The following is a 24,662-nucleotide window of genomic DNA, read 5'->3' as shown; positions in this document are numbered from 1 at the left end:
AGGTCAGGCAGCCTCTGTGGAGAGACATGCTCTAGGGTCACTTTGTGCACCTTTACTAATCCCTCCTGTGTCCTCAGCTGCTTTCTTATTGATTCTTAAATCTACTAATTTCACTTTCTTGAACATTTGGAGGTGTTGTGTTTGATTTCTGTGTGTTTGATTTCTCTAAGCCTGTTTTCTCAGCTCTCCTGAGCTTTCCCTGCACTTCTCCTTTCAAACAGATGATTCCCTCTTTCCCCATCCCGTTTAACGGCCCTACATATGTTACACATTCCCCGAGTTCTTCTATTTCTGAGGGTGTTGCTCAAATTATTATTACCTAAGATTGACAAACAGCATCAAACTTTTAGCCAATAGAAACCCAACATCAGCAGCATGTGACCATTTGCACCTTGACCCATCTCTCCAATGCTGTGATATAAACTCTGATCAAACTGGGTCTCTCCGCAACTGTGAAGATCCTGCACAAGGTGAGGAAATTTTCTCAATCTCTTTTCCTGAAGCCTGAGTGAAGTCCAGGAATTATGGAGTGGGTCCATGCTGGGACTATCCCGAACACTCCTGTTCCTCAATGCGCATCTTAAATCAGTGTTAGTGCTTATGCTCAGTAGAAGGGACACAGGATAGGGAGCTGCTTCCTCCATTGGGTTCCAGTGAAATGAGTGAGTGAAATGGAGAGAGATCCAAAATTTACTCTGTATCTAACCCCGTGCTGTACCTGTCCTGGGAGTGTTTGATGGGGAGAGTATAGAGGGAGCTTTACTCTGTATCTAACCCCGTGCTGTACCTCTTCTGGGAGTGTTTGATGGGGAGAGTGTAGAGGGAGCTTTACTCTGTATCTAACCCGTGCTGTACCTGTCCTGGGAGTGTTTGATGGGGACAGTGTAGAGGGAGCTTTACTCTGTATCTAACCCGTGCAGTACCTGTCCTGGGAGTGTTTGATGGGGGCAGTGTAGAGGGAGCTTTACTCTGTATCTAACCCTGTGCTGTACCTGCCCTGGGAGTGTTTGATGGGGACAGTGCAGAGGGAGCTTTACTCTGTATCTAACCCCATGCTGTACCTGTCCTGGGAATGTTTGATGGGGACAGTGTAGAGGGAGCTTTACTCCGTATCTAACCCCATGCTGTACCTATCCTGGGAATGTTTGATGGGGACAGTGTAGAGGGAGCTTTACTCTGTATCTAACCCCATGCTGTACCTGTCCAGGGAGTGTTTGATGAGGACAGTGTAGAGGGAGCTTTACTCTGTATCTAACCCCATGCTATACCTGTCCTGGGAATGTTTGATGAGGAGCATAAAGATGAGCATTGACCAATTGGGCTAAATGGCCTCTTTCTGTGCTGTACATTTGATGGATATAGCCATAACGCCCAGCAAGTGTGAACTGTCCCAGTAAGAGTCAACAGTCAATGAGAGAAAAATTAATATCTTCCCAACATGGCTGGGTGATCAACAGTCGAATTCCCCCAATAAATATGAATCCAAGTCTGAGTAATATCTGTAAGGGACACAGAAATCTTCTCTCTACAACAGCAAGGCCCTTTCTCAGTGTGAGTAACATTTCCCTGTATTGTGTCTGTTCTACAGAATGTCAACTCATTACCTGCTGGTGTTTGCCTGTCTCTGGGGCTTTGCTAATGCCCATCCCTCTAAAGGTAAGACATTAACGTCTCTAAGTTACATTTAGTTACAAACACAAGCAGGAAAACTGTGCAGGTTCAGCCACTGTCTAATTCCCATTTAGATTGGTTATTAGTGCAGGCTGGTACTGGTCAGACTGGGTCAGTGCTTGGTGACTGTGACCAGCTGGAATTACACTGTCCCTGACTGAAAACAAACAGTCACAGCTCTGATAGCAGAAAATCACCCCAAAATGGACAGTGTGTGTGTGTGTGTGTATCTCTCTTACTGAGTGTGTGTGTGTATTTTGTATGTAGATGATAGCGACATGATACTGTACAGCTGGAGGCCATTCGGTCCATCGTGCCTTTGAAAGAACTTTCCAATTAGTCCGAGTCCCCCCCACTCTTTCCCCAAAACCTGTTAAAACTTTCCCTTCAAATATTTATCCAATTCCCCATTGAATCTGCTTCCACCATCCTCTCAGACAGTGCAGCGCAGATCTCAACATCTCACTGTGGAGAAATGGTTTCCCCATCTCACCCCTGGTTCTTTTGCCAATTCCCTTAAATTTTAGGCAGGATTTCTTTTGTCAAAGTTGAGTGGAAGGTAAAGTTTTAAACAACTTTCTTTCCCCTGATTCCAGGGAATCTGGCAGCGACCATTCGGGCTACCCAGTCCAGCCTTGAACATTTTCTTGGCGAACCTCGACATGCCATCGATGGAAACGAGAACACTGATTACAATGTGGGATCGTGCAGCCGCACAAGGGTGCAAAGGTCCCCTTGGTGGAGGGTTGATTTTTTCTACCATTACCATGTCTACGTTGTAGAAATCACCACCAGCAGGGATGGAGGGGGCTTGATGGGAGCAGAAATTCGCATCGGAGACTCATTAGCCGACAATGGCAACAAAAACAAAATGTAACGTACAAACACCCCATCATGTTGAAACCCCCTGTAACTTACCAACCCCATTGTAATGTACAACATCCCCTGTAATGTACAATTGTGTTTATTTAACAACCCTTGTAACATACAAACCCCCCTGGAATGTACAAACCCCGCAGAGTCAACATGGCTTTTTTAAAAGGGAAACCATATTTAACCAATTTATTGGGGTTCTTTGATGGAGTCACATGTGCTGTGGATAAAGGGGAACAGGTGGATGTACTGTACTTAGATTTCCAGAAGGCATTTGATAAAGTGTCACATCAAAGGTTATTGCAGAAAATAAAAGCACATGGTGTAGGGGGTAACATATTGGCATGGATAGAAGATTGGCTGGCTAACAGCAAATAGACAATAGGCATAAATGTGTCATTTCCTGGTTGGTAGGATGTGACGAGTGGTGTGCCACAGGGTTCAGTGCTGGGACCTCAACCTTTTACAATTTATATAAATGACTTGGATGAAGGGACCGAAGGAATGGTGGCTAAATTTGCTGATGACACAAAGATAGGTAGGAAAGTAAATTGTGAAGAGCATGTAAGGAGGCTACAAAGTGACATAGATAGGTTAAGGGATTGGGCAAAAGTTTGGCAAACGGAGTATAATGTGGGCAAATGTGAAATTGTTCATTTTGGCAGGAAGATTAAAAAAGCTTATAACCTAAATGGTGAGAGATTGCAGAGTTCTGAGATTCAGAGGGATCTGGGTGTCCTAGAGCATGAATCACGTAAGGTTAGTATCCGGGTACAGCAGGTAATTAGGGAAGCTGATAGAATGTTATCATTTATATGAGGGAAACTGAATACGAAAGTTGGGAGGTTAAGCTTCAGTTGTACAGGGCATTGGTGAGACCACATCAGGAGTATTGTGTACAGTGCTGGTCTCCTTATTTAAAGAATGATGTAAGTGTGTTAGAAGCAGTTCAGAGAAGGTTTACTGAACTAATACCAGGAATGGGCTAAAAGCAAAATACTGCAGGTGCTGGAAATCTGAAAAAAAATTATTGGAAAAACTCAGCAGGTCTGACAGCATCTGTGGAGAGAAAGACCGAGTGAAAGTTCTGAGTCTGTTTGACTCTTCTTCAGAACTAAAGAGAAGTAAAAATGTGGTGAAATATATACTGTTTAAGGGGGTGTGGGGCAGGTGAAGCTGGATAGAAGGCCAGTGATAGGTGGAGGCAAAGGAGAGATTGCAAAAGGTGTAATGGACAAAAGGCTGATGGTGGTGATACTGGCTAAAGGAGGTGCTACATGGAACATCAAGAGTAGAAAGCAGAATGAGCAAGTGACAGATGGCCCTAGTGGGGATGGGGTGGGAGGAGGGGATGGTGTGGGAGAAAAGCTGTCACCAGGATTAGGCAGGTTATCTTATGAGGAAAGGTTAGGCTTGTATCCACTGGAGTTTAGAAGAGTAAGAGGTGACTTGCTTGAAACACATAAGATCCTGAGGGGTCTGGACAGGGTGGATGTGGAGATGATGTTTCTTCTTGTGGGAGAATCTAGAACTAGGGGTCACTGTTTAAAAATAAGGGGTCACTCATTTAAGACAGAGATGAGGAGAAATCTGTTCTCTCAGGGGGTTGAGAGTCTTTGGAACTCCCTTCCTCAAAAGGTGGTGGAAGCAGAGTCTTTGAATATTTTTAAGGCAGAGGTGGATAGGTTCTTGATAAACAAGGGGGTGAAAGGTTATCTGGGTGGGGAGAATGTGGGGTTGAGGCCACAATCAGATCAGCCGTGATCTTATTGAATAGTAGAACGGGCTCGAGGGGCCGAGTGGCCTACTCTACTCCTGCTCCTAATTTGTATGTTCGTCTCTAATGTACAGAGTGCGTTTATTTAAATCCCCCTTTAATGTTCAATCTAGAGTTAGTCACAGATTTTGTACAATTGATTCCTAGGGACTGAGATTCTCTCTTTATTTTCACCCTGTCTCTTACAGCTGCGCCAAGATTGAGAGCATTCCAGCAGGAGCGACACAAATATTTAAATGTGCAGGTCTCGGAGTGCACGGCCGTTATTTGACCATCCATGTTCCAGACAAGATGGTGGCCCTGTCGCTGTGTGAGGTGAAAGCGTTTGGAGCACATGAACCTCACCATGAGTGAGTATTGATTCTGAGGCTCTGTCTCCAGCTGGCTCCATCACCATCCATTCACTCTCTCAGCTGCTGAGATCCCTCTCGGGGGAGCAATGGTCAGTGCTTCAGGGCTCTGAGGGTCCATAGCAGAGATCTCCACACACTCCCAGGACCACTGAGATTACCACGTTTATCTGTAAAAGTTTCTATCTGTCAGCAGGCCTGGGAAGAAATAACATTAACACTGAGATAGGGGAAAGGAAGTAGAAGAACTGAGGGAACTTGGAAAGCGTGCCCACTGCCCCCTGATGGTAACAGGGCAAGTAGATAAAGTGGTAATGAAGCTTACAGAATACCATCCTTTATTAGCCATGGTATAGACTATAAGAGCAGGGAGGTTAACCTAGAACTCTCGAAAACACTAGTTAGAGCACAGCTGAAATACTGCATCCAGTTCAGGTTAGCGGATTACAGGAACGATGTGATCACACTGAAAGAGAGTACAGAGGGCATGGAGAATGAGGAAAGGTTGGATCGGCTGGAGTTGTTTACTTTGGAACAGAGGAGGCTGAGGGAGATTTGATTGAGGTGTATAAAATTGATAGAATGGATACAAAGGACCTATAGGAGGTCAATAACCAGGCACCATGGGGTTTGACAGCCAATTAGCATTGAGAAGGATTTTTTTTCACAGGTGTCACTAAACTTCCCCATCCTCTGGCACCTCCCCTCTTAATCTGGGGTAGATGACCTGATTCATACTTGAAGAATTCACCTGATGTTCATCATTGACCCTCTTTTTTTTTAGTTTCATTATCATCTCTATCTCCCTCGTCACCCAAGGAGCCCTGTTTTTGATTCCCTTACCTTTCACTCTTGTTGGAATGTACCCAGCCTATATCTGAAATTTCCCTTTTCCCATTTCCCATATTGCAGTCTAACAGTCCCTGCCCTGGAGTGCCAACCTCGATTCTGTGTTCCTGTCCGACAGCGGGACTTGAACTCACTGCCCTCTGAGCTGTGCCAGCCACTGGATGAGCCGAAGAGGCAGTCAGGGGATCATTGTATCCGAGACAGTCCTGCTGAGCGGTCAAATCTCTGACTCACATTGGGACTGACAGTGGCTCACATTGTCTGCATGGACTCACACTGACCCTTCAACCTGTTTAAGGATGAGTCCCCAACAATCAAGGGTCACCTTTCCCTGGTGACCAAGGCCCTGCCCACTGCCAACCTAATATGAAGCCAATATGGGCAGCTGTCTCTGCAAACCACATGTACTGTAGCATCCACCAATTCTGAAAAACCTAACTCCGCTCACTCTGCACAATCCCTCCCTGTACTGAGTTAGCAGTGTTACTGATGAAATCATTCCAATAACGGAAATGGGACCCATTTTTCTCTTGTCCTCTAAGGAAGGAAAGCTACCATCCTTACCTGGCCTGGGGCTTTAGATGTGACTTGAGAGCCTCAGCAATGTGCTTGACTCTGAACTGTCTTCTGAATTAACCCAGCCAGACTCAATTGTATCAAACCACTCCCAGCAGGAATGTGACTCATTCGCACCACCTCAGGGTCACTTAGTGATAGACAATAAATGTTGGTCTTGCCAGCGACGCCCACGTCCTGTAAATGAAACAATAAAAGTATTCTTCATTGACACTAGTTTTGTTTTCCAGACATGAACATTGAATAATCCAAACTGAAATCGCCGCTTGTTTGGAAAGATCCATTTTGTGCTTCCAGCTTATGCAACCAACCAGGGTCATTCTCAGCTTCTTCCCCTGGGCCACACTCTCTGCAAAGCAGCTTTAAACAATGAGCTCACACAACGAGTCTGTCTTCAGAGTTTCTGCAACACATCCAAGAACAGGCAGTCGATGGGTTCTCAGTCAAACAGTTTTCATCGAGAAATCAGAGGCAATGGGACAGAGCTCAGTGAAAGGACAAGAGTCACCAGAGAAAGAGTCTATCAAACACTGTCCAGAACACAGGAGTACAGAGTGATGGATCAGTCCTATCTCTGTCCCACTGACTGTCAACTGCAATTCCCGCTTTAATGGAAAACCTGCAGCTCTGAGGAGAGGCAGGATTAATCCTGGAGTCTGTGCAGTTTACCCCCATCAGTATCTGTCCAATAAGAGCTCAGTACAGATTGACCATTCACTATCTGCATTGTTTAGTTCCTGTTCTGGGAGGATGTGTGTGTGATCTATAACCTGTCATTCCTGATTTTAAACAAAAATCAATAAAATTGCTGATTGCGGATTATTGTTACTGTGTCTGTTCTGTTCACTCTGTCCTGCACTGGACACTCAAACTCATTCCACACAATCTCACTTCATTCAGGAATATTGCTGACTTTTCACACTCCCATTTCCCTATTGTACACAGAAACCAAGACCCCGTGGCCCTCTCCCTTCCCCCCACCCGTGGGCCCTTTCCCTTCCCCGCCTTCTCGCAGGCCCTCTCCCTCCCCCTTACGGGGTCTCCCTCCATCGTCCCTGCAAGCTCTCTCTCCCCCCCTCATCCCAGGCCCTGTCCGTCCCCTGGGTTCTGCCCCTCACTCCTCCAGCCCATGTCTCTCCTCCCCCTGATGTTAACTGAGCCAAGCTGACAACTGGAGACTTGTTCTGTCTTGTCTCTGTCACATGAAAATCATTTCCACACTTTGACATTACCCCCTTATCTTCAATCATTCCATCTCCCTCTGCTATTACCTTCTGACTCTCCTGTTGTCAGCTTAGTTAACACCACTAAAAAAATTGCTTATTAATCTCATTGTTATTTGCGGGATCTTACTGTGCCATTGATCTTGTTGTTCCAGTGTGTTCCAATGTTCCAGGTTGTTTGATTTTGAATGTTTTTTGTTTTCTGCCAAACAGCCTTCTATCCACACTAATCCAACCAGTCATCTGGTAGTCCTTCTACTAGTGTAACAGTTCTCTCACCTCTCTCACCTCAGCCTGGGTACTATCTTCTTCATTTGTAAAGACAAATGCAAAGTACTCATTCAACATCTCCACTATTACTCCAGCCTCCACATGCAAGTCCCCTTGTTATGTCCCTAATCAGCCCTACTTTCTTTTCCCACCCTTATATTATTTACACGCTCATCAAAGACTTTCGGATTCCCTTTTCTGTTCTCTGCCAGTCTCTTTTAATGCTCTCTCCTTCCTTTTCTTATTAGTTTTTTCATTCCCTTCTGGACCTTCTATATTCAGCTTGATTCTCCATTGCATTTTCTACTTGATATCTGTCATATGCGCAATTCTTCCTTTTCATCTTTGCCTCTATATCTCTCATCATCCAGGGTGTTGTAGATTTATTTGCCCTACCTTTCCCCTTCAAGGGAATATACCCTGACATCACCTGCAATACTGTTTCTTTATAGCTCATTCTTCATGCACCATCTTCTCTGCCAACATTTGATTCCAACTCACTCGACTCAGATGGATTCTCATCCCATCGAAGTTGGCTTTCCCCCAATTAATTATCCCTGCTCTGGATTGTTCTCTGTCCTTTTCCATGATTAACCTAAACCTTATGATACAAAGGTCACTGTCCCCTAGAGGCTCTCCCACTGATATTTGATCCACTTGGGCCAACTCATTCCCCAGAACCAGGTCCAACAGTGCCTGTCCTCTCATTGGACTGGAAACATACTGCTGCAGAAAACTATCTTGAACACATTCCTGGAACCCTTGCCTCTCTCGTCCCTTTGCACTATCCCTATCCCAGTCTATATCTGGAGAATTGAAGTCCCCCATTATAATTATTTCTATAATTTTTGCACCTCTCTTTAATTCCTTTGCAAATTTATTTCTCCACATCCCTTCCACTAGTTGGTGGTCTATATGCTACACCAATCAACGTTATTGCACCTTTTTTATTCCTAACCTCTAACCAGAGAGATTTTGTCCTTGACCTCTCTGGAATATCCACTCCCTCCAGTACTGTAATGCCAGCTTTAATCAATACTGCCACTGCCCCCACCACACCACCTCCCCCAACCTTCTCCCCCCCTTCCTGTCTCTTCTAAACACCTTGTACCCAGGAATATTTAACGCCCAGTCCTGCCCTTCTTTGAGCCAGGTCTCTGTCATAGCAATAATATCACAGTTCCATTTGTCAACCTGTGCCTGCAGTTCACCAATCTTATTCACCACACTCCGTGTATGCACATAGACGCACATTAGCCCTGATTTAGGCTTTTTATACTTTCCCCTTTATTCTGACCCCAACTAATAACTTACTGTTGTCTACTCTAATTCTATCAAACTCTCCAAGTAATCTATCCAATTGATGCAAGTCTGATATATCCTCCATATCAGTTAACACTTCTCTACTTCCCACAGCCAGTTTTTCTCCTCTGCACTCTGAATTTCCCCTCAGGTTCCCATCCCCCTGCCAATCTCGATTAAACCCTCCCCAACAGCACGAGTAAATCTCCCCACGAGGATATTAGTCTCAGTCCTGTTAAGGTGTAAATTATCCTTCATGTACAGGTCCCTGAACTGGTCCCAGTGCCTCAGAAATCTAGACCCCTCCCTCCTGCTCCATTTCTCCAGCCACATGTTGAACTGCTCAATTTTACTATTCTTATGCTCATTAGCACTTGGCACTGGGAGTAATCCTGAGATTACTGCTCTTGAGGTCCCGCTGTTTAATTTCCTTCCTAACTCCCTAAAATCTGTTTTGAGGACCTTGTCCCTTTTCCCACCTATGTCATTGGTCCCAATGTGGACCACGACCTCTGGCTGCTCGCCCTTCCCCAAAAGAATGTCCTGCAGCTGCTCTGGGACATCCTTGACCCATGGAGGCAACATACCATCCTGGAGTCACGTCTACAGCTGCAGAAACATCTGTCTGCTCCGCTAACTATGGAATCCCCTGTCACTAAAGCATTTCCACTCTTCCTCCTCCCATCCTGTGCAGCTGAGCCTCCTGTGGTGCCACAAACGTGACTCTTGCTACAATCCTGAGGAACCATCTCGCTCACCAGTATCCAAAATGGAGAAGTGCTTAGAAAGCGAGTTAGTGCAGGAATCCCCTGAGGCTATCTGCCTGTTCCTCTTACATACTCTGGCAGTCACCCATTCCCTCTCTGCCTGTGTACCTTGTAGCTGCAGTGGGGGAGAGGCAGGAATCCTCACAACGTTTAAGAAGTATTTAGATGAGCACTTGAGACGCTGCAGCATACAGGGCTACGGGCCAAGTGCTGGAAAATGGGGCTAGAGTTGGCCAGCACAGACAGGATGGGCTGAAGGGCCTGATTCTGTGCTGTACAACTCTATGACTCTAAAATACAAATTGAAAAACAGTTGTGGCTGCTGTTTGAAGATTCCATCTGGGATTTGAGCAGCTCAACATTCACCCTCTGTTGTGCCATAACACAGGCCATGTACAAAAGCAGCAAGGCCTGAGATTGGGCACGTGTCCACACGTCATCGCGCACGTGGGCAATATTGAGGTCGGCAGGTGCACACGGGAGTCCGAGCAGCGCCCGCCCGCCGCCAATTAAAGGGAAAATTAAGGCCAATGAAAAGCCAATTGGCCACGATTTTATGTTGATTTTTAGCCCATCCACAGGCAAAATGGGTGGGTGGAATTCAGGTTTTAATCATTTCCTCATCCACAGGTGGGAGAAAAGGCCCCGGAGCAGCAGCACTTTCTCTGTCATTACCCAGTCCTTTACTGTGGATCGTGGCTGGTCCCAGAGTTTCTTTGGCATCTCGTTTGATTGTCCAGCCTGCCTTTCAGCATCTCAGGCCCTCACCTTCCCTGGAAGGTTCCCCTGAGTATTGCAGCCCAGCGCTCCTTCATTTACAAGACACTGCCCCTCTGCATCCCATCTAATGGGGGTAGTGTATTCTACTGGGGGAACCTCCTGTGAAGAGGAAGAGAGGAGCAGGAGGGAGAGGATACCAGGTGGACGCAGTCAGTGAACTAGAGACAGGCCTTTAAGGGGAGAGGCACGGGCTCAGTTGGTGCAGGGCCAGCAGGGAGGCCAAGACAGGAGGGCACACTGAAGACACCAGTATCCAGCGGCTTGAGTGTTCAGGCAGTGTTCCAACTACTTCCAGATGTCTGAGGTCCAGTGCTACAGGAGGCTCCGCCTCTCCAGGGACAGAGTGACATCAATATGTCACATGATGGGTCCAGAAATCGCCTCCAAACGCATGGGTGGACACCCCATGCCGGGGGCTTTGAAGGTCACAGTGGCCCTGACCCTCTCTGCCTCTGGTCCTTTTCAGGGCTCAGTGGGGGATCTGTGCGATATTTCTCAATCAGCTGCACACGGTTGTGTCAGGCTCATAACTGATGCTATCTTTAGACACTTCCGCACGTTCACCCACTTCCGGACAGACGAGACGAGCCAGGTGGAGAGAGAGCACGAGGTTTCACTGCGATGGTTGAGTTCCCCGTGACCGGGGTGTAACATCTTGCTGCACTCACATGGCCATCCAGACATCAGCAGGTGAGCCGGGAGCTTTTGTAAACAGAAAGAGGTTCCACTCAATGAATGTTCAGATCTTCTGGGACCACAGGACACAGATTCTCCCAGTTTGTGCCCGTTACCCTGGGAGCTCACACGATGCTTATGTCTTGTGGCCCTCACAGATCATAAGAGCATAAGACATAGGAGCAGAAATTAGGACATTTGGCCCATCGAGTCTGCTCCGCCATTCAATCATGGCTGATAAGTTTCTCAACCCCATTCTCCCACCTTCTCCCCGTAACCTTTGATCCCCTTACCAATGAAGAACCTATCTCGGTCTTAAATACACTCAATGACTTGGCCTCCACAGCCTTCTGTGGCAATGAATTCCATAGATTCACCACTCTCTGGCTAAAGAAGTTTCTCCTCATCTCTGTTCTAAAAGGTCTTAACTTTACTCTGAGGCTGTGCCCTCAGGTCCTAGTCTCTCCTACTAACGGAAACATCTTCCCCATGTCCACTCTATCCAGGCCTTTCAGTATTCTGTAAGTTTCAACCAGATCCCCCCTCATCCTTCTAAACTCCATCGAGTATAGACCCAGAGTCCTCAAACGTTCCTCATATGTTAAGCCTTTCACTCCTGGGATCATTCTCGTGAACCTACTATGGACCCTCTCTAGGGCCAGCACATCCTTCCTGAGATACGGTGCCATTAAATTGCTCACAATATTCTAAATGTGGTCTGACCAGAGCCTTATAAAGCCTCAGCAGCACATCCCTGCTTTTATATTCTAGTCCTCTGGAAATAAATGCCAACATTGCATTTGTCTTCCTAACTACCCACTTAACCTGCAAGTTAACCTTAAGAGAATCCTGGACTAGAACTCCCAAGTCCCTTTGCACTCCAGATTTCTGAATTCTCTCCCCATTTAGAAAATTGTCTATGCCTCTATTCTTCCTACCAAAGTGCATGACCTCACACTTGCCCACGTTGTATTCCATCTGCCACTTCTTTGCCCATTCTCCTAACCTGTCCAAATCCTTCTGCAGCCTCCCCGCCTCCTCAATACTACCTGTCCCTCCACCTATCTTTGAACCATCTGCCAACTTAGCCAGGATGCCCTCAGTTCCTTCATCTAGATAATTAATGTATAAAGTGAAAACTTGTGATCCCAACACTGACTCCTGTGGAACTCCACTAGTCACCGGCCGCCATCCTGAGAAGGACCCCCTTATCCCCACTCTCTGCCTCCTGCCAGACAGCCAATCTTCTATCCATGCTAGTACCTTGCCTCTAACACCATGGGCTCTTATCTTACTGAGCAGCCTCCTGTGCGGCACCTTGTCAAAGGCCTTCTGGAATTCCAAGTAGATAACATCCATTGGCTCTCCTTTGTCTAACCTACTCCTCACCTTCTCAAAGAATTCTAACAGATTTGTCAGGCATGACCTCCCCTTGATGAAATCATGCTGACTTTGCCCTATTTTACCATGCACTTCCAAGTATTCTGAAATCTCAGAAATTCTGAAATCCTTAATAATGGACTCTAAAATCTTAGCAACGACCGAGGTCAGGCTAATCGGCCTGTAATTTCCCGTCTTTTGCCTCACTCCCTTCTTAAACGGGGGGGTTACATTAGCGATTTTCCAGTCCTCTGGGACCCTCCCTGACTCCAGTGATTCCCGAAAGATCACCAATAACGCCTCCACAGGTACCAAGGCTATTCCTGGCTCCTGCACGAGTGGGTGGATGGCTCCTTGGCGACAAGGACTATCCCTTAAAGAGGTGGCTGATGACCCCACTCCATCACTCAAGAATGTAGGCCAAGGGGAGATACAATGAGAGTCATGACTCCACTAGGGCAGCGGTGGAATGGACCATCGGGCTGCTGAAGATACGCTACAGATGCCTGGACCTGTCGGGGGTGGTGGGGGGGTCATTACAGTGCCATCCAGAGTCTGTCTCCCTCATAGTCGTCGCATGCTGCACTCTGCACAACCTGGCTCTGGCAAGGGGGGACGTACTGGAGGCTGAGGAAAGCGAGGCAGCTCCACAGGTCATGGAGGATGAGTCAAGTGATGGCTCAGAGGAAGAGCCTGAGGAGGTGCAGGGTGAGGATCTCGGAGCAGAGGACAGGAACCCTCATGGAGGCAGGGACACCAGGGATGCTGTGATCCAGTGAACCTTCTGCTAGGCACCCAAGGCATCGATGCCTCGTCAGGCCAATGGCTCTGTCTCCTTTGCTAACAATCGATAAATGAGAACCCAGCCCAGTACGCCAGCAGCACACAACACCACACTGCTTCAAGCTGGTGCTGTATCTGGTATCTACTCATCCTATCCAGCCAACACAGCACATTTAAATCAAATAAGTGTTTATGGTACTTCACATGGACAAGGAGCAAAGTGTTCATCCCTAACACAAGAGCCAAAAGGAAAAATGCAAAAATGTCACCTGTGACAGGCCCCAGCTGTGCTCAAGGTGACTTCAACTTCCATGGGCGGGTGTTGTTAATGGGTGATCCTCCCCCGGCCTGCACTGGCAGTGCTGCTGGAGGCAGCTGCTTACCCTGCTGTCCTGGTGGCCCTGATGACCCTGGCGGTTGTCCTCTGGCAGCCAGAGATTGAACAGGCTCCGCCTGGGAGGGTGCATCCAGCCCCATAGCTGGGCACTCCTCAGTCATCACGGCATCATCAGATGCAGTGGTCACTGGCAGAGGGGCAGAGGAGCTGGTGCCCTTGTCCAGGGTGCCCTGAGAGGAGCCCACAGAGATGACAGGCAGCTGGCCAGCCAGTGTGAGGTGTGTTTGCACCTCCCTGCTCACCATCGATGGACGGGGACGTAGCAGGGAGACGAGCTGCCTCATCCACCTCTCACACTGGCAATGGCCTCCTGAGGGCTTGCAGGTCCCAGTGAAACCCCAGGAGCCCCTGAGGCTGTGATGAAAAAGAAAAGAGAGGCTTTTAGCAGGTACAAGGGAAGCAAATCAGCAGAGGCATTAGTGGAGTGCAGACAGTGCAGGGGAGAGTTTAAGAAAGCAATTAGGAGAGCAAAGAGGGGATATGAGAAAGCTCTGCCTGGTAAAAGTAGGGAAAATCCCAAGATATTCGATAAGTATATCAATGCAAAGAGGATAACCAGGGAAAGAGTTGGGCCCTTAAGGAACCAATGGAGCAATCTATGGGTGGAGACAGAGGACATGGCTAGAGTGTTGAATGAATACTTCACATCCGTCTTCACCCTAGAGAATGAGGATGAAGATATTGAACTCAGGGAGAGAAACTGCGAGGTTCTTAAGCAAATTGATATAGGGAGTGACAAGGTGTTGGAGGTGTTGGCAGGCTTAAAAAAAAAATTTTTTTTATTGAATTCAAGTTCCACCATCTGTCATGCTGGGATTTGAACCTGGGTTCCCAGAACATTACCCTGGATTGCCAACCCATTGACAATACCACTATGCCACTGCCTCCCCAAGAAGATGTATCTCTTGTAGAGTTAAAACAATTGGCAGGCTTAAAAATTCTTTTGAGTTATCAACAGTCACAGATTGCAACTCTTTTGTGTACAATCACAGTTCTCGGTTTCCAGGAGTGGGACAAGAACCCACAACCCTCTGATTCAAAGGCGAGGGTGCTATGGACTGAGCCACAGCTGACACCTCTGGGCAGGCTTAAAAGTGGACAAATCTCCAGGTCCAGATGATTTGTGTCCAATCCCCTGAGACCACAAGCAGACAATCCAGTAGGTGGGCTCTCTGAGAGGGGTTTGCTCTGGAGCTGAATCAATATTCCCCAGTGTCTATGGGATGGAAGCGGCCTCTCTCTGCCCCGCAACATACCCAGTGTGGAATTGCCACAAACAACAATATGATCGTTGGCAATTCAACATTTCTTTCATTCATGAGACTTTGTGTGTCAATTCGATGAGTGCTGTCTCCTTAAGTGGGGTGACTTGTGGAGCTGTCTTTGGAGCCTGGGTCACCTTTAGTGCTTGATTAAAAACAGGCCCCATCTCTGTGCGAGCCGTGGGAATGCGGCTTGATGTTCAGGAGCCCGTGAGCCGCGGACTCTGTCTCAGTCTGATTGGGAAACTCATTGACTGTGGCTGCAACAGCGCTGGGATCAAAAGGGGGGGAGTCGGCTCCATAGCCTCACTTCTCTGGGAGGAGCCGCTTGTTCCAATGGACGGAGTAGGGCTTTTAGGCTTGTTATTGATTACAATCTGTTCCGCTCAGCCGCCTTCTCTCTTTCTCCCCGCCCAGAAATGTTGGCTGTCTCCCAAATGGCGCACAGAGTGTGGATTTGCGGGGATTGAAGGCAGTGAGTGTGTGCGGATGGGCTGCTGTTTTGATGCTGGGAGCCGGGATGTGCCGCCCTGTTTCTATTCACTGGATAATCTGCCAGGTGGGTGGATTCTCCCTCCGGCCATAGTCCAGAGCTGGACTCTCCAGGAGCAGCTGCAGTCCACATGGACTCGGCCTTTACTGGGAGAATCTGTGTTTTCCTCCCCTGAAGCTTTAGCTTCTCTGATTCCTGCAACTTGATTGTCGGATTAAATCTCCATCAATGATCCGTATTTGTAAAGCTGGTTAAATTAGCCAAGATTGACCTGGCCCCGACTGACATGATTGAAGACGGAATCCCCTCCCCTAAGGTATTGAGCAGGTTAAGGGGTTGCTTTGTAGGAGAGTTATCAGACGATGCAGCAACTTGCGGAGACAATGGTTTTCAATCTGGACGAGGCACCCATGGCTGACAAGGGAAGTCAGGGACAGCATTAAAGCTGAAGAGAAAGCATACAATGTGGCCAAAAGCAGGGGATTGGGAAGCCTACAAAGACCAACAGAGGACTCCTAAAAAAGAAATAAGGAGGGAGAAGATTAAATATGAGGGTAAACTAGCCAGTAATATAAAAGAAGATTGCAAGAGATTTTTTAGATATATAAAGGGTAAGAGAGGCAAAAGTGGACATTGGGCCGCTGGAAAATGACGCTGGAGAAGTAGTAGTGGGGAACAAAGAAATGGCGGAGGAAGTGAATAGGTACTTTGCGTCAGTCTTCACAGTGGAAGACACGAGTGACATCCCCAAAGTTCAAGAGAGTCGGGGGGCAGAGGTGAGAATGGTGGCCATTACCAAGGAGAAGGTGCTCGGAAAACTGAAAGGTCTGAAGGTGGATAAATCACCTGGGCCAGATGGATTACACCCCAGAGTTCTGAAGGAGATAGCTGAAGAGATGGTGGAGGTGTTAGTGGTGATCTTTCAGGAATCACTCGAGTCAGGGAGGGTCCCAGAGGACTGGAAAATCGCTAATGTAACCCCCCCTGTTTAAGAAGGGAGTGAGGCAAGAGACAGGAAATTACAGGCCGATTAGCCTGACCTCGGTCGTTGGCAAGATTTTAGAGTCCATTATTAAGGATGAGATTTCAGAATACTTGGAAGTGCATGGTAAAATCGGGCAAAGTCAGCATGGTTTCATCAAGGGGAGGTCATGCCTGACAAATCTGTTAGAATTCTTTGAGGAGGTAACGAGTAGGTTGGACAAAGGAGATGCAATGGTTTTATCTACTTGGACTTCCAGAAGGCCTTTGACAAGGTGCCGCACAGGAGGCTGCTCAGTAAGATAAGAGCCCATGGTTTTAGAGGCAAGGTGTTAGCATGGATAGAAGATTGGCTGTCTGGCAGAAGGCAGAGAGTGGGGATAAGGGGATCCTTCTCAAGATGGCGGCCGGTGACTAGTGGAGTTCCGCAGGCGTCAGTGTTGGGACCACCACTTTTCACTTTATACATTAATGATCTAGATGAAGGAACTGAGGGCATCCTTGCTAAGTTTGCAGATGATACAAAGATAGGTGGAGGGACAGGTATTATTGAGGAGGCTGCAAAAGGATTTGGACAGGTTAGGAGAATGGGCAAAGAAGTGGCAGATGGAATACAACGTGGGGAAGTGTGAGGTCATGCACTTTGGTAGGAAGAATAGAGGCATGGACTATTTTCTAAATGGGAAGAGAATTCTGAAATCTGGAGTGCAAAGGGACTTGGGAGTCCTAGTCCAGGATTCTCTTAAGGTTAACTTGCAGGTTGAGTTAAGAAGGCAAATGCAATGTTGGCATTTATTTCGAGAGAACTAGAATATAAAAGCAGGGATGTGCTGCTGAGGATTCATAAGGCTCTGGTCAGATGACATTTACAATATTGTGAGCAATTTTGGGCCTCGTATGTCAGGAAGGATGTTCTGGCCCTGGAGAGGGTCCAAAGGAGGTTCACGAGAATGATCCCAGGAATGAAAGGCTTAACATATGAGGAATGTTTGAGGACTCTGGGTCTATACTCGATGGAGTTTAGAAGGATGATGGGGGATCTGATTTACACTTAGAGAATACTGAAAGGCCTGAATAGAGTGGACGTGGGGAAGATGTTTCTATTAGTAGGAGAGACTAGGACGCGAAGGCACAGCCTCAGTAAAGGGAAGACCTTCCCTTAGAACAGAGATGAGCAGAAACTTATTTAGCCAGAGAGTGGTGAATCTATGGAATTCATTGCCACAGAAAGTTGTGGAGGCCAGGTCATAGAGTGTATTTAAGAACAAGATAGATAGGTTCTTGATTGGTAAGGGGATCAAAGGCTACGGGCGGAAGGTGGGAGAATGGGATTGAGAAACTGAATGGCGGAGCAGATTCGATGGGCCGATTGGCCAGATTTCTGCTCCAATGTCTTATGGTCTCAGTGAAGGAAGGATTGCTGAAGGGAAGTGAAGAAGAGTTGATGTAGCCTCATTCTAGCCTGAATTGGGCGGGCTGGAGCAGAGGAAGATCCAAAGGGCGGAGTGAAGGATCCCAGGTCCCTAGAGAGTGTGATGTAGAGCTGATCTTTCAGTTGGGATGCCAGTCTCTGGAGCACAGCCACAGCAGTGCTGTGTGGCTGCTGGTTAACCGCTTCAGCAGCTGATTGAGAATGAGAGAACAGATAGCAGAACATGGCCCTGAGCTGCATGGAGTTTGTCCCACTCTCTAACCGTCCCTGTGCTGAAACCAAGCGCCTTTCATTGCCTCTCTTGCAGTTTGTACCAAGGATGGGCGCGTTCTGATCGCCATCTCCAAGGATTTAACGCTGCCTCCTGTAAACCTGACAACGGTGCATCTGAAGGATGGACACGGAGCTGAGTGCAGTCCGAGCGTGGCCTCTGTAGACACTGTGCTCTTTCAGTTCGCAGTCACTGAGTGTGGCACTACTCAGCGGGTAGGTATTGGGACTTGGGAGCCCCATCATTGGCTGCGAGTCGGCTACTGATCGTCGTCTTGTGTCTCTTGTAGCTGGACGGGGTGAATGTGGTGTATGAAACGGATGTGTTGGCTGAGTTTGAGATCTTGGATGGAGCTTTGGGCTCGGTGAGCCGGGACAGTCCCTTCAGGTGAGAATGGGAGCACATTGAGAGGCTGGAGGTGGTGAGGAGCTGAATTGTGTAGCCATACGTGTCCGTTCTCTTGCAGGCTCCATGTCCAGTGTAGTTACACGGGAAGCCAGGAGTCTGAAGTGCAGCTGAAGCCCCGAGTTTACACCCTTTCTCCGCCACTGCCTGTCACTGAGGCCGGCATTCTGCTTCTGGAGCTGAGAATAGCGAGAGGTAGCGAGTGCTCAATGATGGCGAGTAGTGTCCAACTTGAGGCTCTGTGTCCACATAGTGGCCGTCTTTCATCTTTCTCTCTCTCCAGATGCTGCCTACCGGAGCTGGTACGTGGCCACTGACTACCCGGTCCTGAGTGTTTGTGGAGGTTCGTCTCCTGAAGCGGAACGACCCGAGCCTGGTGCTGGTCCTCAATGACTGCTGGGCGACCCCCAACCCCGAGCCGTATTCGGGGCTCCGATGGGAGCTGCTGGTGAACAGGTAAAGGAGCGAGTGAGGCACCTTGGGCTAGATTGGGGATGAGAGAAGAGCAAATGGCCAGTGTGGGGATTTAGTGAATGAATGATCTTTCCCATTGAGATGCCTCGCTCTCCATTCCCTTGAACATAGCCAATGAGTGGCTTCTAGTTGTGTGATGTGTAAAGCTGCCTCTCGTGCCCCCTCCCTATCTAACTCCCCCCCTCCCCTGTCTCTGTGTTGCAGGTGTCCCTTTGCTGGTGACAACTACAAAACCCGCCTGGTCCCGGTGGACGCTGCTTCCCATTTGCGGTTCCCAACTCATCACCATCGCTTTGTAGTGAGCACTTTCACTTTCTGGGAGCGAGTTTGGGCCCGGCCTCTGAGCGGGGAGGTGAGCTTCCTTCAGTGTTAGTGTCTCGGGGCCTTGGTTCAATTTGTTCCCGGGCTGTTGCTGAGAGTCAGGAGGCCCCTGTTCACCCTCTGAATGTAGAAGCATCAATCTCCTGACTGGGAGCTGTGGGACTGACCATGCTGCACTCTCTCTTTCCAGGTGTACATCCACTGCAGGGCTGAGGTGTGTCACCCTTCCACCCGAGAGAACTGCACAGCTCCCTGCAGCTCCAGTAAGTACCTGGGATCGGACTAGAAACTGAAGCCTGATGGTGAGGGGGTGTCCCATCTGGACACTGGCTTCCCTCAACAAGGGCTCCAGTTGCTCCCAGGAATCGTGTGGTGAATCTGGAGGCTCTGAATTGTTGTGGGAAGTCCCCCAGTTCCACTTGGTGCAGTTTGATATTGGAATAATTGTGGGGCGGTGGGTGTGAGCACATGTTCCAGCAGGAAGGTACTTATCAGGAACCCTGAGCAGTACTTTGGTTCCTTGTTCCTAATGTGGATAGTGAAGCAGCCTAACTGACCTTGCTGAAGTCTCCATCTGTTGCTTCAGGTACACTCCACTCCCAATCTCCTGGTTGGTAAGAGATCCCATCTTTGGCATTGGGAACACTGACCCAGTGTCCAACTGTCAGCTTCATTAGTGGGAATTCCAGCTGGAAGGGGAATGGATATCCCATGTCCAGACACCTGGGACATGGATGTCCTGTAGAATAAATGGGTAAGGCAGATGGTGAAATTGGTCTTCACCAGGGGAGCAGATATTTATTGCAGTGGCAGTAACAGGAAATGTTACTCAGTTGAAGTGAGTCCTTTGTCCTGAATATGCAGAGAAACAATATTTGAGCACAGACTGATTTCCCATCCCTGTCCGGTACCCAGTGTCTGCAGGTGTATTGTTCATTGGATTGAATGTTGTGGCTTCCAAAGCTTCACCTTGAACCTTTTCTCCTTCTCTTCCCCCAGAGAGACGAAGAAGTGCTGATGATCAGTCTGGAGCCTTGGTGACTGCTGAGGGCTCCATCATTTTCCTGGGAGATGAGGAGAGATTGGCTGCTGGGATGGAGCTGGAAGAGAAAGGTAAAGGAGGAATCTCTTCCTGTGTCTAGTGATGGAGTAACTGCTGTCCCTCTAACCCTGGCTTCTCTCCACAGGTGCTGCTGTGGATTCCCCCTCCCATGTTGTTCCTGGATTAGCGGTTGGGGTAGCGCTGCTCTCTGTGACCCTGTTGGTCGGGACTGTTGCTGTGTGGAAAATGGATGTGACTCACAGGCTAGGCACTGAGTGCAGCTCGATGAAGCCGTAGATTCCTGTTCGGTAATAAACTCTACTTCTGTCATCTAGCTTGTGATTTGTTGTTTTTCACGGCCAAGTGAGTCTCTCTGGCTCCAGCTCCATGTCACTATTACATCCTATTCTGTATGATACCCATTAAACTGCATTAGGTCAGTAATACATTCTTCACCCAGATTCCCTTCTATCTAAGCTTGATTCTGTGGCTTAGTCTCTGGTCTCTTCACTGTCCTTTCCAGGGGAAGTGGTTGGACAATCCTGGCTAGTTGTGTTCTGCTGGCACCTCACTTGCCCATTTGCAAACTCTTCCCACAGGGAGGTCACAGTTGCCTCTGGAATATTGATTTGGATGCTGCAGTGTTAGGATGGTTTTGGGGTTGCCCTGATCAACAGGGAAATGTCCTGGTTTCCAATTGAGGATTACAGCACTGTCTAGCTAATAATTTTCAGGTTGAGCTTCGTTCCTACTAGTCATGAATTTAAGATAATGAAGAGCAACAGGTGATAATGAAGCAAAATGGAGACAAACCCAATGTTGAGCAGCAGAAGCTCAGTCTGAGCAGGACGGGTGGTTAACAATGAGGTTGAGTGTCTTGGGCTACAGAAAGATGTAGATGGGATGGTCAAATGGGCAGATAAGGAGCAGATGGAATTTAAGCGTGAAACGTGAGGTGATACACTTTGGAAGGAGTATTTGTGACATTGAAGTATTCAATGAACAGCATGGCACTAGGAAGTTCTGAGGAACAAAGGTACTTTGTCATGTGTGTCCATAGGTCTCTGAAGGTGGAGGGGCATGTTAGGGGGTGGTAAAAAATGCATATGGGACACTTGCCTTTATCAATCCAGTCTTAGATTACAAAAGTAGGGAAGTCATGTTGGAGTTGTATGGAACCTTGGTGAGGCCACAGCTTGGGTACCATGTGCAGTTCTGGTCACCACATAGGAAGGATGTGATTGCACTGGAGGGGGTGCAGAGGAGATTCACCAGGATGTTGCCTGGGATGAAACATTTAAGCTATGAAGAGAGGTTGGATAGCCTTGGGTTGTATTTGTTGGAGCACAGAAGACTGAGGGGGTGACTGGATTGAGGTGTACAAGATTGAGGGGCATGGACAAGGGAGCAGCTGTTCCCCTTAGTTGATGGGTCAGTCACAAAGGGGCATAAGCTCAAGCTGAGGGGCAGGAGGGGAAGGGGGGATGTGAGGAAAAACTGTTTTACCCAGAGGGTGGTGATGGTCTGGACTGCACTTCCTGGGAGGGTGGTGGAGACGGGTTGCCTCAGACTTTAAAAAGTACCTGGATGAGCACTTGGCACGTCATAACATTCTTGGCTATGGGCCAAGTGCTGGTAAACGGGATTAGGTAGGTCAGGTGTTTCTCATGTGTCGATGCAGATTTGATGGGCCCAATGGCCTCTTCTACACTGATTGTGATCTGCTCTGAATTGCAATGTCACCACTGAACCAGCAGGGGGTGATGTGGGGATGAGGTCATTACATCAACTTCAACTTAGAGCAGGTCACCATATCTTCTGTTGGTAGAACTCTCTATTTCCTAAGTTATATTGGCATTTGTAGGTGTTAGGAATGAGTTTTAGCTTTAATGTTTAATTTGTATTTCAGCAAAGTTTTTTTTAGAAATACAGGCGCTTTGCCTGTAACCTGTTTTTTTACAACCCTAAGTCAGGTGAACACAAGTAGAGAACAGGGCTGTTGCCTAGCAATAGGTCGTCAGGTACCAGCCGCACAGAAACAAACAGCAGTGAGGTCAGTTTGAAGATGGCTGCCAAGCAGAAGCAACCTAGAAGGGGCAGAGGCTACAACTCTCCAAAAATCCAGGTGAGTGGACCAGAGTCCCAGGACCTCCAGGTCTAAGGACAGGAACCTGGGAAAAGCTCCTGTTTTTAAGAGCAAGGGCCTAAATTCCAGTAATAGACAGCTTGAAGCCTGAAGGTCTGTAAATCTTTGCTGTCTGCATATGGAGCTGTGGTGTAGTGTTGACAGCAGAGTCAGCGTGTGGAGGAAAGCTTGATTACATGTGGTGATCCATGGGAGAGCAGCATCAGAGGGAGAGTTTGATACCCTGGAGGTGACCCTTGTGGGAAGGTGTCTGAGTCAGAGTTTGGGAGAAGATTCTAAGGTGAGGGTGTGGAGATTGGAAAACCCTTGTGTGAAGATGGATGGCTCACTCAGACAAGTGTCTGAGGGAATTGATGCAAGATCCACAGCATCTGAGGTGGCATCTTTCACTTGGTTTGTGTGCTTTGTCTGACCACAGGTCCCCCTAATGGTTTACGTGGACAATGTTCTCTACATTGGAGTATAAGAGCTTTTGTTACCTAGTGAATCAGAAGGTATAGCTGTGGGTGAAGGAGCATTGTAGTTTATTTCATGTTTAATCTTTTTATGCTTTTGTTAATCAGCTGACTCCTGTGACTGTTCAGTAACCCTTTTACAAGTATCTAAACAAAAACTACAGTCTATCAAGCTGGGTCCCACCATGGGATCAGGCTTCCCCAGTGGTAGCCTCATCTGGAGATCATAACTGCAATACTATCGCCAACACCTCAAACCCCTTTGATTCAATACGTGCAGAGATTGATCAGGAAGCTGGTGGCTGTGGTATTGGAAGAACCAATCATGAGGAACTTGGTTTCCGGACTAGAAATTGTTCAGCATGGAGTTCTGTCCAAACCAATTGGGCACAGGTTTTGGATCAGATTGTACTGCAAAGGGGAGGTTCTTCATCCATGAGAAGCACCAGAGGTTATCATTGGAGATTATACAGGGGTTTAGAGTAGTTCAGTTCAATCCAAACAATTACTTAGATTCAGATTTCAGCTTTCCAATTAACACAATGCAGTGATGCAGATGTGAGGAATGAGTTGACTTGGGTAGATCTTTCCACTAGAAGGGTGCTCAATGAGCAATTGTCAACCTTGAGTGCTTCAGAAGGTTTTACTAGACTAAATGCTCAGATGAGAGGGTTGTCTTGAGAAGGTTACACAGGCTAGACTTGTATCCAGGAGCTTGAAGGCAATCTGCCATCCTTAGCTGGTTTGGCCTACATGTGACTGCAGACCACAGCAATGTGCTTGATTCTGCAATGCTGTGTGAACAAGGGGTAATTAGGGGTAGGCAATAAATGCTGGCCTATCCAGTGATGTCCATAATCCCATAATTACCTTTTTTAAAAAGAGCATTGGTTAGTTGACAGGAACCAGAGTAGAGATAAATGGATATTTAAATGGGGAGGGATTGTCTGACAGGTTTCTGCAGAGGGATCTGGGGTTCCTGGTTCATGAATCACAAGTTAAGCATCTAATTACACAGACAGGTGGCAGCTCAGAATATTGGAAAGAATGGGTGACAAAGATTGAGGGAATGATTAGCATAAGAGAAAGCTAGCTAGTAATAAACAGATAGTAAGAGCTTCTATAGATATTTAAATAAGAGTTAACTGTGCATTGGTCCCACAGTTTCTGGAGGTTTGATAATGGAAAGTAGGGAGATGGCTGATGAATTAACAGGTATTTTGTTTGTCCTCATTAGAGGACACAAGCTTTAATCCTGTAAATCAAGAAATGGGAGGGAGGAAATCAAAATTACAACCACCAGGGAAATGGTTGAGCAAATTGTTGGTTGTGTGGGCTGACAGATCCCCAGGTCTGTCTGGACTTCCCTCAGGCCTTGAAAGAAGTGGCCAGTGAGATGGTTGGTCCACTGGTTTTAATTTTCAAACCTTCTGAGAAGATTAGATAAGAAAATAATTATCCCTTCTTTCAAAGGGAGGGAGATGGAGCAAGAAATTACAAGCCAGTTAGCCTAACATCTGATGGGGAAGATGTTAAAACAGGGACAAAGTTGAGGTAATCAGGCAGAGTCAACATGGTTTTGTGAAAGGGAAACCCTGTCCAACCAATTTATTGGACTTCTTTTCAAGAAGTCATGTGTTGCAGAAAGAGGGGAATTGGTAGATGTACTGCACTTTATAGCATTTTATCAAATGCCTTCTGGAAATT

The 24,662-nt window shown here is 47.4% G+C and overlaps 1 protein-coding gene and 1 pseudogene across 2 annotated transcripts; both read left to right on the top strand.

The window, feature by feature from the left end:
- The first annotated feature begins 1,589 nt into the window (after positions 1-1,589).
- Positions 1,590-6,911, top strand: LOC144674783 (fucolectin-1-like). The gene is made up of 4 exons (XM_078535978.1): positions 1,590-1,656; positions 2,268-2,544; positions 4,510-4,671; positions 6,327-6,911. The coding sequence occupies exons 1-4, from the start codon at positions 1,590-1,592 to the stop codon at positions 6,337-6,339; spliced, it is 519 nt and encodes a 172-aa protein (XP_078392104.1). The 3' UTR covers positions 6,340-6,911.
- A 6,238-nt stretch (positions 6,912-13,149) lies between these two features.
- LOC144672443 (zona pellucida sperm-binding protein 4-like) lies at positions 13,150-20,687 on the top strand (annotated as a pseudogene). The gene is made up of 8 exons (XR_013574106.1): positions 13,150-13,201; positions 18,149-18,331; positions 18,539-18,712; positions 18,801-18,973; positions 19,196-19,343; positions 19,503-19,575; positions 20,312-20,425; positions 20,500-20,687. The product of XR_013574106.1 is annotated as a zona pellucida sperm-binding protein 4-like (transcript).
- Positions 20,688-24,662: the final 3,975 nt, after the last annotated feature.

The sequence above is a fragment of the Cetorhinus maximus genome, chromosome 3 (genome assembly GCF_964194155.1).
Source record: "Cetorhinus maximus chromosome 3, sCetMax3.hap1.1, whole genome shotgun sequence".
NCBI classification, from domain to species: domain Eukaryota; kingdom Metazoa; phylum Chordata; class Chondrichthyes; order Lamniformes; family Cetorhinidae; genus Cetorhinus; species Cetorhinus maximus.
Note: the sequence above shows the minus strand (reverse complement) of the source record. Positions and strands in the feature narration are given on the sequence as shown.

What these genes read in the sequence shown, in the direction of transcription:
- LOC144674783 (XM_078535978.1), top strand. Translation starts at nt 1,590, where the DNA reads ATGTCAACTCATTACCTGCTGGTGTTTGCCTGTCTCTGGGGCTTTGCT. An exon ending in TAATGCCCATCCCTCTAAAG is followed by an intron (nt 1,657 to 2,267) that starts GTAAGACATTAA and finishes CCCTGATTCCAG; the next exon opens with GGAATCTGGCAGCGACCATT. An exon ending in AATGGCAACAAAAACAAAAT is followed by an intron (nt 2,545 to 4,509) that starts GTAACGTACAAA and finishes TGTCTCTTACAG; the next exon opens with CTGCGCCAAGATTGAGAGCA.